Source organism: Oncorhynchus gorbuscha, unplaced genomic scaffold (genome assembly GCF_021184085.1).
Source record: "Oncorhynchus gorbuscha isolate QuinsamMale2020 ecotype Even-year unplaced genomic scaffold, OgorEven_v1.0 Un_scaffold_778, whole genome shotgun sequence".
Taxonomy (NCBI): domain Eukaryota; kingdom Metazoa; phylum Chordata; class Actinopteri; order Salmoniformes; family Salmonidae; genus Oncorhynchus; species Oncorhynchus gorbuscha.
Genome location: NW_025745808.1, coordinates 71,911 through 92,500, shown reverse-complemented (window position 1 = coordinate 92,500; position 20,590 = coordinate 71,911). Strand labels below are relative to the sequence as shown.

At 42.6% G+C, this 20,590-nt stretch overlaps 1 protein-coding gene across 4 annotated transcripts in view; it reads left to right on the top strand.

Moving 5' to 3' along the window:
- Nucleotides 1–19,939, top strand: part of LOC124020242 (secretagogin-like) — a 31,395-nt gene extending 11,456 nt beyond the window's left edge. For 3 of the 4 annotated variants that reach the window (XM_046335603.1, XM_046335602.1, XM_046335600.1), the window contains 6 exons: nucleotides 4,610–4,687; nucleotides 10,183–10,238; nucleotides 11,202–11,247; nucleotides 11,351–11,410; nucleotides 14,977–15,045; nucleotides 18,895–19,153. In XM_046335603.1, the coding sequence (XP_046191559.1) occupies nucleotides 4,610–4,687; nucleotides 10,183–10,238; nucleotides 11,202–11,247; nucleotides 11,351–11,410; nucleotides 14,977–15,045; nucleotides 18,895–19,026 (441 nt within the window). In that variant the 3' untranslated portion in view covers nucleotides 19,027–19,153. Of the gene's footprint in view, nucleotides 1–4,609; nucleotides 4,688–10,182; nucleotides 10,239–11,201; nucleotides 11,248–11,350; nucleotides 11,411–14,976; nucleotides 15,046–18,894; nucleotides 19,154–19,349 lie in introns of those variants that run through there. The other variant, XM_046335601.1, reaches the window with a different exon arrangement.
- The last annotated feature ends 651 nt before the right edge of the window (nucleotides 19,940–20,590 follow it).

Here is a 20,590-nt window from a genome sequence, read left to right as displayed (position 1 = left end):
GTTAACTCCACTCCTACACACAGAAGGTAATGTTAACTCCACTCCTACACACAGAAGGTAATGTTAACTCCACTCCTACACACAGAAGGTAATGTTAACTCCACTCCTACACACAGAAGGTAATGTTAACTCCACTCCTACACACAGAAGGTAATGTTAACTCCACTCCTACACACAGAAGGTAATGTTAACTCCACTCCTACACACAGAAGGTAATGTTAACTCCACTCCTACACACAGAAGGTAATGTTAACTCCACTCCTACACACAGAAGGTAATGTTAACTCCACTCCTACACACAGAAGGTAATGTGGTTTAATTCCACTCCTACACACAGAAGGTAATGTTAACTCCACTCCTACACACAGAAGGTAATGTTAACTCCACTCCTACACACAGAATGTAGTGTTGTCTAACTCCACTCCTACACACAGAAGGTAATGTTAACTCCGCTCCTACACACAGAAGGTAATGTTAACTCCACTCCTACGCACAGAAGGTAATGTTAACTCCACTCCTACACACAGAAGGTAATGTTAACTCCACTCCTACACACAGAAGGTAATGTTAACTCCACTCCTACACACAGAAGGTGATGTTAACTCCACTCCTACACACAGAAGGTAATGTTAACTCCACTCCTACACACAGAAGGTAATGTTAAATCCACTCCTACACACAGAAGGTAGTGTTGTCTAACTCCACTCCTACACACAGAAGGTAATGTTGTTTAACTCCACTCCTACACACAGAAGGTAATGTTGTTTGACTCCACTCCTACACACAGAAGGTAATGTTAACTCCACTCCTACACACAGAAGGTAATGTTAACTCCACTCCTACACACAGAAGGTAATGTTAACTCCACTCCTACACACAGAAGGTAATGTTAACTCCACTCCTACACACAGAAGGTAATGTTGTTTAACTCCACTCTTACACACAGAAGGTAATGTTAACTCCACTCTTACACACAGAAGGTAATGTTAACTCCACTCCTACACACAGAAGGTAATGTTAACTCCACTCCTACACACAGAAGGTAATGTTAACTCCACTCCTACACACAGAAGGTAATGTTAACTCCACTCCTACACACAGAAGGTAATGTTGTTTAACTCCACTCCTACACACAGAAGGTAATGTTGTTTAACTCCACTCCTACACACAGAAGGTAATGTTAACTCCACTCCTACACACAGAAGGTAATGTGGTTTAATTCCACTCCTACACACAGAAGGTAATGTTAACTCCACTCCTACACACAGAATGTAATGTTGTTTAATTCCACTCCTACACACAGAAGGTAATGTTAACTCCACTCCTACACACAGAAGGTAATGTTAACTCCACTCCTACACACAGAAGGCAATGTAAACTCCACTCCTACACACAGAAGGTAATGTTAACTCCACTCCTACACACAGAAGGTAATGTTAACTCCACTCCTACACACAGAAGGTAATGTTAACTCCACTCCTACACACAGAAGGTAATGTTAACTCCACTCCTACGCACAGAAGGTAATGTTAACTCCACTCCTACACACAGAAGGTAATGTTAACTCCACTCCTACACACAGAAAGTAATGTTAACTCCACTCCTACACACAGAAGGTAATGTTAACTCCACTCCTACACACAGAAGGTAATGTTAACTCCACTCCTACACACAGAAGGTAGTGTTGTCTAACTCCACTCCTACACACAGAAGGTAATGTTGTTTAACTCCACTCCTACACACAGAAGGTAATGTTGTTTGACTCCACTCCTACACACATAAGGTAATGTCAACTCCACTCCTACACACAGAAGGTAATGTTAACTCCACTCCTACACACAGAAGGTAATGTTAACTCCACTCCTACACACAGAAGGTAATGTTGTTTAACTCCACTCTTACACACAGAAGGTAATGTTAACTCCACTCCTACACACAGAAGGTAATGTTAACTCCACTCCTACACACAGAAGGTAATGTTAACTCCACTCCTACACACAGAAGGTAATGTTGTTTAACTCCACTCCTACACACAGAAGGTAATGTTAACTCCACTCCTACACACAGAAGGTAATGTTAACTCCACTCCTACACACAGAAGGTAATGTTAACTCCACTCCTACACACAGAAGGTAATGTTAACTCCACTCCTACACACAGAAGGTAATGTTAACTCCACTCCTACACACAGAAGGTAATGTTAACTCCACTCCTACACACAGAAGGTAATGTTAACTCCACTCCTACACACAGATGGTAATGTTAACTCCACTCCTACACACAGAAGGTAATATTGTTTAACCCCACTCCTACACACAGACGGTAATGTTAACTCCACTCCTACACACAGAAGGTAATGTTAACTCCACTCCTACACACAGAAGGTAATGTTAACTCCACTCCTACACACAGAAGGTAATGTTGTTTAACTCCACTCCTACACACAGAAGGTAATGTGGTTTAACTCCACTCCTACACACAGAAGGTAATGTTAACTCCACTCCTACACACAGAGGGTAATGTTGTTTAACTCCACTCCTACACACAGAAGGTAATGTGGTTTAACTCCACTCCTACACACAGAAGGTAATGTTAACTCCACTCCTACACACAGAAGGTAATATTGTTTAACCCCACTCCTACACACAGAAGGTAATGTTAACTCCACTCCTACACACCGATGGTAATGTTAACTCCACTCCTACACACAGAAGGTAATATTGTTTAACCCCACTCCTACACACAGAAGGTAATGTTAACTCCACTCCTACACACAGATGGTAATGTTAACTCCACTCCTACACACAGAAGGTAATATTGTTTAACTCCACCCCCACACACAGAAGGTAATCTTGTCTAACTCCACTCCTACACACAGAAGGTAATGCTGTTTAACTCCACTCCTACACACAGAAGGTAATGTGGTTTAACTCCACTCCTACATACAGAAGGTAATGCTGTCTAACTCCACTCCTACACACAGAAGGTAATGTTGTCTAACTCCACTCCTACACACAGAAGGTAATGTTAACTCCACTCCTACACACATAAGGTAATGTGGTTTAACTCCAATCCTACACACAGAAGGTAATGTTAACTCCACTCCTACACACCGATGGTAATGTTAACTCCACTCCTACACACAGAAGGTAATATTGTTTAACCCCACTCCTACACACAGAAGGTAATGTTAACTCCACTCCTACACACAGATGGTAATGTTAACTCCACTCCTACACACAGAAGGTAATATTGTTTAACTCCACCCCCACACACAGAAGGTAATCTTGTCTAACTCCACTCCTACACACAGAAGGTAATGTGGTTTAACTCCACTCCTACATACAGAAGGTAATGCTGTCTAACTCCACTCCTACACACAGAAGGTAATGTTGTCTAACTCCACTCCTACACACAGAAGGTAATGTTAACTTCACTCCTACACACATAAGGTAATGTGGTTTAACTCCACCCCCACACACAGAAGGTAATCTTGTCTAACTCCACTCCTACACACAGAAGGTAATGTTGTTTAACTCCACTCCTACACACAGAAGGTAATGTGGTTTAACTCCACTCCTACACACAGAAGGTAATGTTGTCTAACTCCACTCCTACACACAGAAGGTAGTGGTGTCTAACTCCACTCCTACACACAGAAGGTAATGTGGTTTAACTCCACTCCTACACACAGAAGGTAATGTTGTTTAACTCCACTCCTACACACAGAAGGTAATGTTGTCTAACTCCACTCCTACACACAGAAGGTAATGTGGTTTAACTCCACCCCCACACACAGAAGGTAATGTTGTTTAACTCCACTCCTACACACAGAAGGTAATGTTGTTTAACTCCACTCCTACACACAGAAGGTAATGTTGTCTAACTCCACTCCTACACACAGAAGGTAATGTGGTTTAACTCCACCCCCACACACAGAAGGTAATGTGGTTTAACTCCACTCCTACACACAGAAGGTAATGTGGTTTAACTCCACTCCTACACACAGAAGGTAATGTGGTTTAACTCCACTCCTACACACAGAAGGTAATGTTGTTTAACTCCACTCCTACACACAGAAGGTAATGTTAACTCCACTCCTACACACAGAAGGTAATGTGGTCTAACTCCACTCCTACACACAGAAGGTAATGTTGTTTAACTCCACTCCTACACACAGAAGGTAATGTTGTTTAACTCCACTCCTACACACAGAAGGTAATGTTAACTCCACTCCTACACACAGAAGGTAATGTTGTTTAACTCCACTCCTACACACAGAAGGTAATGTTGTTTAACTCCACTCCTACACACAGAAGGTAATGTGGTTTAACTCCACTCCTACACACAGAAGGTAATGTGGTTTAACTCCACTCCTACACACAGAAGGTAATGTGGTTTAACTCCACTCCTACACACAGAAGGTAATGTGGTTTAACTCCACTCCTACACACAGAAGGTTATGTCTTCATATTTATCAAACCATATGAGATCTGATTCCAGGGAATCAGGAAATGAACCAATAAACCATGTGAGATCTGATTTCCGGGTATCAGGAAATTAACCAATAAACGATGCCCTTTTTATTTCCTCTCTCCTTTGTAAACAGGGTTTCCTGAAGGACTTGTTCCAGCAGCACGGGAAGGCTGTGTCCTCCAGCAAACTGGACGAGTACACAGACGCAATGGTAAACCAACAGTCTCGTAGCCCTTTCCTGTAGTCAAATGACCATATAGTGACCCCTAGTGGCCTCATTGGTGGAATCTTATTCATATTTTTCATAATTAATAAATACTATTTCAAAACAAATATTGATCATGTGTTCTTCTTGGTTCCTGGAGGTACTAAATATATCCTCTTGCTTCCTGGAGGAACATAGGGCCTGTACTAAATATATCCTCTTGGTTCTGGAGGAACATAGGGCCTGAACTAAATATATCCTCTTGGTTCCTGGAGGAACATAGGGCCTGAACTAAATATATCCTCTTGGTTACTAAATATATCCTTCCTGGAGGAACATAGGGCCTGTACTAAATATATCCTCTTGGTTCCTGGAGGAACATAGGGCCTGTACTAAATATATCCTCTTGGTTCCTGGAGGAACATAGGGCCTGTACTAAATATATCCTCTTGGTTCCTGGAGGAACATAGGGCCTGTACTAAATATATCCTCTTGGTTCCTGGAGGAACATAGGGCCTGTACTAAATATATCCTCTTGGTTCCTGTTGCCAGTCTTGGGATGCTTCCTGTCCCTTTGGCCATGACATGCAGTCTTTATAGTCTCTCACCCACTGATTTACAATCTCTCTCTCTCCAGTGTGTGTAAAATAAGATAACTCAAGCACTACGTCTAATCAACCTAATGCAGTCATCAGTCTCTTGAACCATTAATGCAGGGTAAATGAACCTCATTCGTGGTTCTTTCAGGTCACTGAACGTGGTATAGATTCATCAGGTAGATCTGGTTGCAGTGATGTTCATTACAACCCCCCCGCCCCGCCCCGACATGAACCTATCCACCTCTTAGGGTAGAGTACTGAGAGCCTTATCAGCTCGGGATTCGATCCACCAACCTTCGGTTACTGGTCCATCACTCTAACCACTAGGCTACCTGCCTGCCCCTACACTCTAACCACTAGGCTACCTGCCGCCCCTCCACTCTAACCACTAGGCTACCTGCCTGCCCCTCCACTCTAACCACTAGGCTACCTGCCTGCCCCTCCACTCTAACCACTAGGCTACCTGCCTGCCCCTCCACTCTAACCACTAGGCTACCTGCCTGCCCCTCCACTCTAACCACTCTGCCGCACCGATGTGGCTTGTTCCCAGACTCCTGTCAAAGGGTCATCGCAATATACTGTCACCGACTGGTTTTTCCAGTCTTATCTATACCCTGAGGCTTGTTCCCTTCTCTGAAAACGTTCTAACTTCTGCTCTAACTTTAAATGGACTTCCCCTGAGGAGAAAATGTCTTCATATTCCTTATGGGTCCTGGTCAAAAGTAGTACACTATATAGGGAATAGGAGTCTTTTGGGACTGTGACAGGGCTGTGTTGTGGCAGCCAGCAGCAGATGCCTCTGTCCAGCTGTATTAATTATCTCATCTAACAGACTGAGATATTAGATTACCAGTGTCTGGCGGGAGACTGTCACACCTCTCCTACCGATTCACTCTGTCTGTCTCTCACCCTGCCCTGTCTCTCACCCTGCCCTGTCTGTCTCTCACCCTGCCCTGTCTGTCTCCTACCCTGCCCTGTCTGTCTCCTACCCTGCCCTGTCTCTCACCCTGCCCTGTCTGTCTCCTACCCTGCCCTGTCTGTCTCCTACCCTGCCCTGTCTCTCACCCTGCCCTGTCTGTCTCTCACCCTGCCCTGTCTCTCACTCTGCCCTGTCTCTCACTCTGCCCTGTCTGTCTCTCACCCTGCCCTGTCTGTCTCCTACCCTGGCCTGGTCTGGCATCACCCTGTCTGTCTCTCACCCTGGCCCGGTCTGGTATCACCCTGTCTGTCTCTCACCCTGGCCCGGTCTGGTATCACCCTGTCTGTCTCTCACCCTGCCCTGTCTGTCTCCTACCCTGGCCTGGTCTGGCATCACCCTGTCTGTCTCTCACCCTGGCCTGGTCTTGCATCACCCTGTCTGTCTCTCACCCTGCCCTGTCTGTCTCTCACCCTGGCCTGGTCTGGAATCACCCTGTCTGTCTCTCACCCTGGCCTGGTCTGACATCACCCTGTCTATCTCTCACCTTGGCCTGGTCTGGCATCACCCTGTTCTGTCTCTCACCTTGGCCTGGTCTGGCATCACCCCGTTCCGTCTCTCATCCCACCCTGGTCTGGCATCACCCCATTCCGTCTCTCATCCTGGCCTGGTCTGGAATCACCCTGTTCTGTCTTTCCCCGTGGCCTGGTCTGGCATCACCCCGTTCCGTCTCTCATCCCACCCTGGTCTGGCATCACCCCGTTCCGTCTCTCACCCCGGCCTGGTCTGGAATCACCCTGTTCTGTCTCTCACCCTGGCCTGGTCTGGCATCACCCCGTTCCGTCTCTCATCCCACCCTGGTCTGGCATCACCCCATTCCGTCTCTCATCCTGGCCTGGTCTGGCATCACCCCGTTCTCGTCAGAGTACTTCTAACCTGTGTATCATATTTATTATTTTCAAAGAGAGAGGCTGTCAAAATGGCAGGTTGACCTCTATTGTCGTGAGGAGACAGAGCTGAGAGATTTCCGCTTAGATAGGCCAGCTGCAAAGTCAAAATTGCCTACATTGTAACATGTATGAAAACAAAAATGTGGGTAAAGGTTAAGGTTAGGCATTAGGCTTAGCAGTGTGGTTAAGGTTAGGCATTAGGCTTAGCAGTGTGGGTAAGGTTAGGGTTAGGCATTAGGCTTAGCAGTGTGGTTAAGGTTAGGATTAGGCATTAGGCTTAGCAGTGTGGTTAAGGTTAGGGTTAGGCATTAGGCTTAGCAGTGTGGTTAAGGTTACGATTAGGCATTAGGCTTAGCAGTGTGTTTAAGGTAAGGATTAGGCATTAGGCTTAGCAGTGTGGGTAAGGTTAGGATTAGGCATTAGGTTTAGCAGTGTGGTTAAGGTTAGGGTTAGGCATTAGGCTTAGCAGTGTGGTTAAGGTTAGGGTTAGGCATTAGGCTTAGCAGTGTGGTTAAGGTTAGGGTTAGGCATTAGGCTTAGCAGTGTGGTTAAGGTTAGGATTAGGCATTAGGCTTAGCAGTGTGGTTAAGGTTAGGGTTAGGCATTAGGCTTAGCAGTGTGGTTAAGGTTAGGTTAGGCATTAGGCTTAGCAGTGTGGTTAGGGTTAGGGTTAGGCATTAGGCTTAGCAGTGTGGTTAAGGTTAGGGTTAGGCATTAGGCTTAGCAGTGTGGTTAAGGTTAGGCATTAGGCTTAGCAGTGTGGTTAAGGTTAGGGTTAAGGTTAGGTTAGACATTAGGCTTAGCAGTGTGGTTACGGTTAGGCATTAGGCTTAGCAGTGTGGTTAAGGTTAGGGTTAAGGTTAGGGTTAGGCATTAGGCTTAGCAGTGTGGTTAAGGTTAGGCATTAGGCTTAGCAGTGTGGGTAAGGTTAGACATTAGGCTTAGCAGTGAGGGTAAGGTTAGACATTAGGCTTAGCAGTGTGGGTAAGGTTAGACATTAGGCTTAGCAGTGTGGGTAAGGTTAGACATTAGGCTTAGCAGTGAGGGTAAGGTTAGACATTAGGCTTAGCAGTGTGGGTAAGGTTAGACATTAGGCTTAGCAGTGAGGGTAAGGTTAGGCATTAGGCTTAGCAGTGTGGGTAAGGTTAGGCATTAGGCTTAGCAGTGTGGGTAAGGTTAGACATTAGGCTTAGCAGTGTGGGTAAGGTTAGACATTAGGCTTAGCAGTGAGGGTAAGGTTAGACATTAGGCTTAGCAGTGTGGGTAAGGTTAGACATTAGGCTTAGCAGTGTGGGTAAGGTTAGACATTAGGCTTAGCAGTGTGGGTAAGGTTAGACATTAGGCTTAGCAGTGAGGGTAAGGTTAGACATTAGGCTTAGCAGTGTGGTTAAGGTTAGGGTTAAGGTTAGGGTTAGACATTAGGCTTAGCAGTGTGGTTACGGTTAGGCATTAGGCTTAGCAGTGTGGTTAAGGTTAGGGTTAAGGTTAGGGTTAGACATTAGGCTTAGCAGTGTGGTTAAGGTTAGGCATTAGGCTTAGCAGTGTGGTTAAGGTTAGGGTTAAGGTTAGGGTTAGACATTAGGCTTAGCAGTGTGGTTACGGTTAGGCATTAGGCTTAGCAGTGTGGTTAAGGTTAGGGTTAAGGTTAGGGTTAGGCATTAGGCTTAGCAGTGTGGTTAAGGTTAGGCATTAGGCTTAGCAGTGAGGGTAAGGTTAGACATTAGGCTTAGCAGTGTGGGTAAGGTTAGACATTAGGCTTAGCAGTGAGGGTAAGGTTAGACATTAGGCTTAGCAGTGTGGGTAAGGTTAGACATTAGGCTTAGCAGTGAGGGTAAGGTTAGGCATTAGGCTTAGCAGTGTGGGTAAGGTTAGGCATTAGGCTTAGCAGTGTGGGTAAGGTTAGACATTAGGCTTAGCAGTGTGGGTAAGGTTAGACATTAGGCTTAGCAGTGAGGGTAAGGTTAGACATTAGGCTTAGCAGTGTGGTTAAGGTTAGGGTTAAGGTTAGGGTTAGACATTAGGCTTAGCAGTGTGGTTACGGTTAGGCATTAGGCTTAGCAGTGTGGTTAAGGTTAGGGTTAAGGTTAGGGTTAGACATTAGGCTTAGCAGTGTGGTTAAGGTTAGGCATTAGGCTTAGCAGTGTGGTTAAGGTTAGGGTTAAGGTTAGGGTTAGACATTAGGCTTAGCAGTGTGGTTACGGTTAGGCATTAGGCTTAGCAGTGTGGTTAAGGTTAGGGTTAAGGTTAGGGTTAGGCATTAGGCTTAGCAGTGTGGTTAAGGTTAGGCATTAGGCTTAGCAGTGTGGGTAAGGTTAGACATTAGGCTTAGCAGTGAGGGTAAGGTTAGACATTAGGCTTAGCAGTGTGGGTAAGGTTAGACATTAGGCTTAGCAGTGTGGGTAAGGTTAGACATTAGGCTTAGCAGTGAGGGTAAGGTTAGACATTAGGCTTAGCAGTGTGGGTAAGGTTAGACATTAGGCTTAGCAGTGAGGGTAAGGTTAGGCATTAGGCTTAGCAGTGTGGGTAAGGTTAGACATTAGGCTTAGCAGTGTGGGTAAGGTTAGACATTAGGCTTAGCAGTGTGGGTAAGGTTAGACATTAGGCTTAGCAGTGAGGGTAAGGTTAGACATTAGGCTTAGCAGTGTGGGTAAGGTTAGACATTAGGCTTAGCAGTGTGGGTAAGGTTAGACATTAGGCTTAGCAGTGTGGGTAAGGTTAGACATTAGGCTTAGCAGTGTGGGTAAGGTTAGACATTAGGCTTAGCAGTGAGGGTAAGGTTAGGGTTGGGTTTAATCACGTTGTGTCTCTGCCAGCTAGTGACCACTCTGCAGAGCCGCCCCAGAACAAGACTCATAATGAAAAACACTAACGTGCGTCAACATGTGTTTATTTGTGCTCAGATCTGAACCATCGACAAACATGTTTAGTTGTCTTTTTTAAGCAGGGAAACCAGTAATCTCTAAATATATTTAATATCTCCGCTGGTCTAAAATGGCACATGGTTTATTATGCATCTATTCTTTTTTTTTCTAACAGATGAAGATTTTTGACAAAAATAAGGACGGTCGCTTGGATCTGAACGATTTGTCCAGGTACTTCTGATTGACTCTATTACAATTCTGAGTACTGAACCGTTTGGTCAGGTACTTCTGATTGACTCTATTACAATTCTGAGTACTGAACCGTTTGGTCAGGTACTTCTGATTGACTCTATTACAATTCTGAGTACTGAACCGTTTGGTCAGGTACTTCTGATTGACTCTATTACAATTCTGAGTACTGAACCGTTTGGTCAGGTACTTCTGATTGACTCTATTACAATTCTGAGTACTGAACCGTTTGGTCAGGTACTTCTGATTGACTCTATTACAATTCTGAATGCTGAACCGTTTGGTCAGGTACTTCTGATTGACTCTATTACAATTCTGAGTACTGAACCGTTTGGTCAGGTACTTCTGATTGACTCTATTACAATTCTGAATGCTGAACCGTTTGGTCAGGTACTTCTGATTGACTCTATTACAATTCTGAATGCTGAACCGTTTGGTCAGGTACTTCTGATTGACTCTATTACAATTCTGAATACTGAACCGTTTGGTCAGGTACTTCTAATTGACTCTATTGCAATTCTGAATACTGAACCGTTTGGTCAGGTACTTCTAATTGACTCTATTACAATTCTGAATGCTGAACCGTTTGGTCAGGTACTTCTGATTGACTCTATTACAATTCTGAATACTGAACCGTTTGGTCAGGTACTTCTAATTGACTCTATTGCAATTCTGAATACTGAACCGTTTGGTCAGGTACTTCTAATTGACTCTATTACAATTCTGAATACTGAACCGTTTGGTCAGGTACTTCTGATTGACTCTATTACAATTCTGAATACTGAACCGTTTGGTCAGGTACTTCTAATTGACTCTATTGCAATTCTGAGTAGTGAACCGTTTAGCCAGGTACTTCTGATTGACTGTATATTGTAGTACCAATACCTTTTCTGACTGTGTTGTTTTGCTTGATCAAGCTGTTGTTTGTTTCCTGTTTTCCTTTAGGATCCTGGCTCTAGAAGAGAATTTCATGCTTCAGTTCAAAATGGACGTGAGTTCAGTTGGTGTTTCTCCAAATGTTCATTACATTACTCTGCTAAATCTTCCCAGGAATATGGAAAATGAAACTAACCATAAATTGACTCTGTTTACAGGCCTCCAGTCAAGAAGACAGAAAGAGAGACTTTGACAAAATATTCAACCACTATGATGTTGTGAGTACAGACAGAGTACCCTCGGGGCTGGGATGATAGATTTGATTTGCAGGGTAACTGCTTCCTCTATGTGGTCTGTAAATTAAATACGAGTTGCAAAACAAGGATGTTTGGTCTGCATTCAAGGAAGACAGATTAGAATTTTGGCATGATGCTCTTTTAATGAGTTCTATGTTCTCTCTTCTCCATTGGTCAGAGTAACACCGGAGCTTTTAATGAGTTCTATGTTTTATTTATTTTTTTTATTTTTATTTCACCTTTATTTAACCAGGTAGGCAAGTTGAGAACAAGTTCTCATTTACAATTGCGACCTGGCCAAGATAAAGCAAAGCAGTTCGACAGATACAACGACACAGAGTTACACATGGAGTAAAACAAACATACAGTCAATAATACAGTATAAACAAGTCTATATACAATGTGAGCAAATGAGGTGAGAAGGGAGGTAAAGGCAAAAAAGGCCATGGTGGCAAAGTAAATACAATATAGCAAGTAAAACACTGGAACGGTAGTTTTGCAATGGAAGAATGTGCAAAGTAGACATAAAAATAATGGGGTGCAAAGGAGCAAAATAAATAAATAAATTAAATACAGTTGGGAAAGAGGTAGTTGTCTGGGCTAAATTATAGGTGGACTATGTACAGGTGCAGTAATCTGTAAGATGCTCTGACAGTTGGTGCTTAAAGCTAGTGAGGGAGATAAGTGTTTCCAGTTTCAGAGATTTTTGCAGTTCGTTCCAGTCACTGGCAGCAGAGAACTGGAAGGAGAGGCGGCCAAAGAAAGAATTGGTTTTGGGGGTGACCAGAGAGATATACCTGCTGGAGCGTGTGCTACAGGTGGGAGATGCTATGGTGACCAGCGAGCTGAGATAAGGGGGGACTTTACCTAGCAGGGTCTTGTAGATGACATGGAGCCAGTGGGTTTGGCGACGAGTATGAAGCGAGGGCCATCCAACGAGAGCGTACAGGTCGCAATGGTGGGTAGTATATGGGGCTTTGGTGACAAAACGGATTGCACTGTGATAGACTGCATCCAATTTGTTGAGTAGGGTATTGGAGGCTATTTTGTAAATGACATCGCCAAAGTCGAGGATTGGTAGGATGGTCAGTTTTACAAGGGTATGTTTGGCAGCATGAGTGAAGGATGCTTTGTTGCGAAATAGGAAGCCAATTCTAGATTTAACTTTGGATTGGAGATGTTTGATATGGGTCTGGAAGGAGAGTTTACAGTCTAACCAGACACCTAAGTATTTGTAGTTGTCCACGTATTCTAAGTCAGAGCCGTCCAGAGTAGTGATGTTGGACAGGTGGGTAGGTGCAGGTAGCGATCGGTTGAAGAGCATGGATTTAGTTTTACTTGTATTTAAGAGCAATTGGAGGCCACGGAGGAGAGTTGTATGGCATTGAAGCTTGCCTGGAGGGTTGTTAACACAGTGTCCAAAGAAGGGCCGGAAGTATACAGAATGGTGTCGTCTGCGTAGAGGTGGATCAGGGACTCACCAGCAGCAAGAGCGACCTCATTGATGTATGCAGAGAAGAGAGTCGGTCCAAGAATTGAACCCTGTGGCACCCCCATAGAGACTGCCAGAGGTCCGGACAGCAGACCCTCCGATTTGACACACTGAACTCTATCAGAGAAGTAGTTGGTGAACCAGGCGAGGCAATCATTTGAGAAACCAAGGCTGTCGAGTCTGCCGATGAGGATGTGGTGGTTGACAGAATCAAAAGCCTTGGCCAGATCAATGAATACGGCTGCACAGTAATGTTTCTTATCGATGGCGGTTAAGATATCGTTTAGGAACTTGAGCGTGGCTGAGGTGCACCCATGACCAGCTCTGAAACCAGATTGCATAGCAGAGAAGGTATGGTTAGATTCAAAATGGTCGGTAATCTGTTTGTTGACTTGGCTTTCGAAGACCTTAGAAAGGCATGGTAGGATAGATATAGGTCTGTAGCAGTTTGGGTCAAGAGTGTCCCCCTTTGAAGAGGGGATGACCGCAGCTGCTTTCCAATCTTTGGGAATCTCAGACGACACGAAAGAGAGGTTGAACAGGCTAGTAATAGGGGTGGCAACAATTTCGGCAGATAATTTTAGAAAGAAAGGGTCCAGATTGTCTAGCCCGGCTGATTTGTAGGGGTCCAGATTTTTCAGCTCTTTCAGAACATCAGCAGAAAGGATTTGGGAGAAGGAGAAATGGGGAAGGCTTGGGCGAGTTGCCGTTGGGGGTGCAGTGCTGTTGACCGGGGTAGGAGTAGCCAAGTGGAAAGCATGGCCAGCCGTAGAAAAATGCTTATTGAAATTCTCAATTATGGTGGATTTATCAGTGGTGACAGTGTTTCCTATCTTCAGTGCAGTGGGCAGCTGGGAGGAGGTGTTCTTATTCTCCATGGACTTTACAGTGTCCCAGAACTTTTTTGAGTTAGTGTTGCAGGAAGCAAATTTCTGCTTGAAAAAGCTAGCCTTGGCTTTTCTAACTGCCTGTGTATAACGGTTTCTAGCTTCCCTGAATAGCTGCATATCACGGGGGCTGTTCGATGCTAATGCAGAACGCCATAGGATGATTTTGTGTTGGTTAAGGGCAGTCAGGTCTGGGGAGAACCAAGGGCTATATCTGTTTCTGGTTCTAAATTTCTTGAATGGGGCATGTTTATTTAAGATGGTTAGGAAGGCATTTAAAAAAAATATCCAGGCATCCTCTACTGACGGGATGAGATCAATATCCTTCCAGGATACCCCGGCCAGGTCGATTAGAAAGGCCTGCTCGCTGAAGTGTTTCAGGGAGCGTTTTACAGTGATGAGTGGAGGTCGTTTGACCGCTGACCCATTACGGATGCAGGCAATGAAGCAGTGATCGCTGAGATCTTGGTTGAAGACAGCAGAGGTGTATTTAGAGGGGAAGTTGGTTAGGATGATATCTATGAGGGTGCCCGTGGGGGGGTACCTGGTAGGTTCATTGATAATTTGAGTGAGATTGAGGGCATCAAGTTTAGATTGTAGGATGGCTGGGGTGTTAAGCATGTTCCAGTTTAGGTCGCCTAGCAGCACGAGCTCTGAAGATAGATGGGGGGCAATCAGTTCACATATGGTGTCCAGAGCACAGCTGGGGGCAGAGGGTGGTCTATAGCAGGCGGCAACGGTGAGAGACTTGTTTTTAGAGAGGTGGATTTTTAGAAGTAGAAGTTCAAATTGTTTGGGTACAGACCTGGATAGTAGGACAGAACTCTGCAGGCTATCTTTGCAGTAGATTGCAACACCGCCCCCTTTGGCAGTTCTATCTTGTCTGAAAATGTTGTAATTTGGAATTAAAATTTCAGAATTTTTGGTGGTCTTCCTAAGCCAGGATTCAGACACAGCTAGAACATCCGGGTTGGCAGAGTGTGCTATGTTCTCTCTTCTCCATTGGTCAGAGTAACACCGGAGCTTTTAATGAGTTCTATGTTCTCTCTTCTCCATTGGTCAGAGTAACACCGGAGCTTTTAATGAGTTCTATGTTCTCTCTTCTCCATTGGTCAGAGTAACACCGGAGCTTTTAATGAGTTCTATGTTCTCTCTTCCCCATTGGTCAGAGTAACACCGGAGCTTTGGAAGGACCAGAGGTGGATGGCTTTGTAAAAGACATGATGGAACTGGTCAGGGTAAGTTGTGGGGAAGAATATCTGACAATATCTTTATGAATGTGCCACAAACATGTTAACACAAACTATTATAATCAACAATATGTCTTTGTAAAGGTCATGTGTATGTAAAGGTCATAACATGGGACAATACATGATCCTATATGATACCTGTTGTGTTGTATATCTTTACGAGTCAGTCTTAACATGATCCTATATGATACCTGTTGTGTTGTATATCTTTATGAGTCAGTCTTAACATGATACCTGTTGTATTGTATATCTTTGAGTCAGTCTTAACATGATACCTGTTGTGTTGTATATCTTTATGAGTCCGTCTTAACATGATCCTATATGATACCTGTTGTGTTGTATATCTTTATGAGTCAGTCTTAACATGATCCTATATGATACCTGTTGTGTTGTATATCTTTATGAGTCAGTCTTAACATGATCCTATATGATACCTGTTGTATTGTATATCTTTATGAGTCCGTCTTAACATGATCCTATATGATACCTGTTGTGTTGTATATCTTTATGAGTCAGTCTTAACATGATCCTATATGATACCTGTTGTATTGTATATCTTTATGAGTCAGTCTTAACATGATCCTATATGATACCTGTTGTGTTATATATCTTTATGAGTCAGTCTTAACATGATCCTATATGATACCTGTTGTGTTGTATATCTTTATGAGTCAGTCTTAACATGATCCTATATGATACCTGTTGTATTGTATATCTTTATGAGTCAGTCTTAACATGATCCTATATGATACCTGTTGTGTTATATATCTTTATGAGTCAGTCTTAACATGATCCTATATGATACCTGTTGTGTTGTATATCTTTATGAGTCAGTCTTAACATGATCCTATATGATACCTGTTGTATTGTATATCTTTATGAGTCAGTCTTAACATGATCCTACATGATACCTGTTGTGTTGTATATCTTTATGAGTCAGTCTTAACATGATCCTATATGATACCTGTTGTGTTGTATATCTTTATGAGTCAGTCTTAACATGATCCTATATGATACCTGTTGTATTGTATATCTTTATGAGTCAGTCTTAACATGATCCTATATGATACCTGTTGTATTGTATATCTTTATGAGTCAGTCTTAACATGATCCTATATGATACCTGTTGTGTTGTATATCTTTATGAGTCAGTCTTAACATGATCCTATATGATACCTGTTGTGTTGTATATCTTTATGAGTCAGTCTTAACATGATCCTATATGATACCTGTTGTGTTGTATATCTTTATGAGTCAGTCTTAACATGATACCTGTTGTATTGTATATCTTTGAGTCAGTCTTAACATGATCCTATATGATACCTGTTGTGTTGTATATCTTTACGAGTCAGTCTTAACATGATCCTATATGATACCTGTTGTGTTGTATATCTTTATGAGTCAGTCTTAACATGATACCTGTTGTATTGTATATCTTTGAGTCAGTCTTAACATGATCCTATATGTTACCTGTTGTGTTGTATATCTTTATGAGTCAGTCTTAACATGATCCTATATGATACCTGTTGTGTTGTATATCTTTATGAGTCAGTCTTAACATGATCCTATATGATACCTGTTGTGTTGTATATCTTTATGAGTCAGTCTTAACATGATACCTGTTGTATTGTATATCTTTGAGTCAGTCTTAACATGATCCTATATGTTACCTGTTGTGTTGTATATCTTTATGAGTCAGTCTTAACATGATCCTATATGATACCTGTTGTGTTGTATATCTTTATGAGTCAGTCTTAACATGATCCTATATGATACCTGTTGTGTTGTATATCTTTATGAGTCCGTCTTAACATGATCCTATATGATACCTGTTGTGTTGTATATCTTTATGAGTCAGTCTTAACATGATCCTATATGATACCTGTTGTGTTGTATATCTTTATGAGTCAGTCTTAACATGATCCTATATGATACCTGTTGTGTTGTATATCTTTATGAGTCAGTCTTAACATGATCCTATATGATACCTGTTGTGTTGTATATCTTTATGAGTCAGTCTTAACATGATCCTATATGATACCTGTTGTGTTGTATATCTTTATGAGTCAGTCTTAACATGATCCTATATGATACCTGTTGTGTTGTATATCTTTATGAGTCAGTCTTAACATGATCCTATATGATACCTGTTGTGTTGTATATCTTTATGAGTCAGTCTTAACATGATCCTATATGATACCTGTTGTGTTGTATATCTTTATGAGTCCGTCTTAACATGATCCTATATGATACCTGTTGTGTTGTATATCTTTATGAGTCAGTCTTAACATGATCCTATATGATACCTGTTGTATTGTATATCTTTATGAGTCAGTCTTAACATGATACCTGTTGTGTTGTATATCTTTATGAGTCAGTCTTAACATGATCCTATATGATACCTGTTGTATTGTATATCTTTATGAGTCAGTCTTAACATGATCCTATATGATACCTGTTGTATTGTATATCTTTATGAGTCAGTCTTAACATGATACCTGTTGTGTTGTATATCTTTATGAGTCAGTCTTAACATGATACCTGTTGTATTGTATATCTTTATGAGTCAGTCTTAACATGATCCTATATGATACCTGTTGTATTGTATATCTTTATGAGTCAGTCTTAACATGATCCTATATGATACCTGTTGTGTTATATATCTTTATGAGTCAGTCTTAACATGATCCTATATGATACCTGTTGTGTTGTATATCTTTATGAGTCAGTCTTAACATGATACCTGTTGTATTGTATATCTTTATGAGTCAGTCTTAACATGATCCTATATGATACCTGTTGTATTGTATATCTTTATGAGTCAGTCTTAACATGCTCCTATATGATACCTGTTGTGTATGTTGTTGTTATGAACATCTGACCTGGTTGGCCAAAAGGACATCTATTGTGTCCAGTGTTCTCTGTCCTGTCTGGCCATAAGGGCATCTACTGTGTCCAGTGTTCTCTGTCCTGGTTGGCCATAAGGACATCTATTGTGTCCAGTGTCCTCTGTCCTGTCTGGCCATAAGGGCATCTATTGTGTACTCTGTCCTGTCTGGCCATAAGGGCATCTACTGTGTTCAGTGTCCTCTGTCCTGGCTGGCCAAAAGGACATCTATTGTGTCCAGTGTCCTCTGTCCTGGTTGGCCATAAGGACATCTATTGTGTCCAGTGTCCTCTGTCCTGGTTGGCCATAAGGACATCTATTGTGTCCAGTGTCCTCTGTCCTAAAGGACATCTATTGTGTCCAGTGTCCTCTGTCCTGGTTGGCCATAAGGACATCTATTGTGTCCAGTGTTCTCTGTCCTGGTTGGCCATAAGGACATCTATTGTGTACTCTGTCCTGGCTGGCCATGAGGACATCTACTGTGTACAGTGTCCTCTGTCCTGGCTGGCCAAAAGGACATCTATTGTGTCCAGTGTCCTCTGTCCTAAAGGACATCTATTGTGTCCAGTGTCCTCTGTCCTAAAGGACATCTATTGTGTCCAGTGTCCTCTGTCCTGGCTGGCCAAAAGGACATATATTGTGTCCAGTGTCCTCTGTCCTAAAGGACATATATTGTGTCCAGTGTCCTCTGTCCTAAAGGACATATATTGTGTCCAGTGTCCTCTGTCCTAAAGGTCATATATTCTGTCCAGTGTCCTCTGTATCCATCAACAACAGATGGAATGCTCCTTGACCTTCACCTCTTGACCTCATTGAACAGAACACGATAACTTTAGCCCACACATTCAATAGATCTTTATTGTCCCGGAAGAGCAATTTTTGTGCAATATAAAATACATCTAAACATAGTTTCACTACTAATGCGTTTTACCTGTTGATCTTCCATCCAGCCCAGCATCACTGGTCCAGAGCTGGACAAACTGAGGGCTGTGCTGCTGGGACACTGTGACGTCAACAAAGATGGAAAGATCCAGAGGAATGAGCTAGCGCTGTGCCTGGGAATGAAGCCCAATAAGGCCTAGTCTTCCCCGTGCAGAGAAGACCTCTAACTACAGATCCTTCCCTTCACTCTGATACATCCAGAACACCCAGAACGGATCCTTCCCTTCACTCTGATACATCCAGAACACCCAGAACAGATCCTTCCCTTCACTCTGATGCATCCAGAACACCCAGAACAGATCCTTCCCTTCACTCTGATACATCCAGAACACCCAGAACGGATCCTTCCCTTCACTCTGATACATCCAGAACACCTAGAACAGATCCTTCCCTTCACTCTGATACATCCAGAACACCCAGAACAGATCCTTCCCTTCACTCTGATACATCCAGAACACCCAGAACAGATCCTTCCCTTCACTCTGATGCATCCAGAACACCTAGAACTTTATGTCCAATCTTCAAAAACAAAGAAGACAACAGCTGCCAGTGTTTTAGCATGTTGTAGAACAAGCACTGTTCTGAATGATATCAATTGTCTTTTCTTGTGATAGATTCAAGATAATACAGAATAATACAGGTAGCCTACTGGTAAATTGATACAGAATAACACAGGTAGCCTACTGGTAAATTAATACAGAATAATACAGGTAGCCTACTGGTAAATTAATACAGAATAATACAGGTAGCCTACTGGTAAATTAATACAGAATAATACAGGTAGCCTACTGGTAAATGAATACAGAATAATACAGGTAGCCTACTGGTAAATTAAAGTGTATCTATTTGCAAAAGCAGGAGAAGGCTCAATGTTCAAGACTGTGTTGTGAATGATGCTTATATTTTTATGGTTGTGTTTTGTTGGCCTGGGCATAGCTGGCTATTGGACAATTTGCATGTAAGTGTAGTACTGTATTGTACATTAGGTGAGTTGCTGTTTTTAATATTATATGATGATGTTTAACAATGATAATTAAATCAAGAATACTGGCACTTGGTGTTGTGTACTATTTTCCAGATACATTTAACATTTATGTGTAGAATATTGCCTGTGTGTCTGGTCTGTTTGCTGGGTTAGAGAGGGAAGTATACTACAGTAATGGTTTGTATGGTCTGTTTGCTGGGTTAGAGAGGGAAGTATACTACAGTAATGGTTTGTATGGTCTGTTTACTGGGTTAGAGAGGGAAGTATACTACAGTAATGGTTTGTATGGTCTGTTTGCTGGGTTAGAGAGGGAAGTATACTACAGTAATGGGTCGTATGGTCTGTTTGCTGGGTTAGAGAGGGAAGTATACTACAGTAATGGTTTGTATGGTCTGTTTGCTGGGTTAGAGAGGGAAGTATACTACAGTAATGGTTTGTATGGTCTGTTTGCTGGGTTAGAGAGGGAAGTATACTACAGTAATGGTTTGTATGGTCTGTTTGCTGGGTTAGAGAGGGAAGTATACTACAGTAATGGTTTGTATGGTCTGTTTGCTGGGTTAGAGAGGGAAGTATACTACAGTAATGGTTTGTATGGTCTGTTTGCTGGGTTAGAGAGGGAAGTATACTACAGTAATGGTTTGTATGGTCTGTTTGCTGGGTTAGAGAGGGAAGTATACTACAGTAATGGTTTGTATGGTCTGTTTGCTTAAATGTAATGT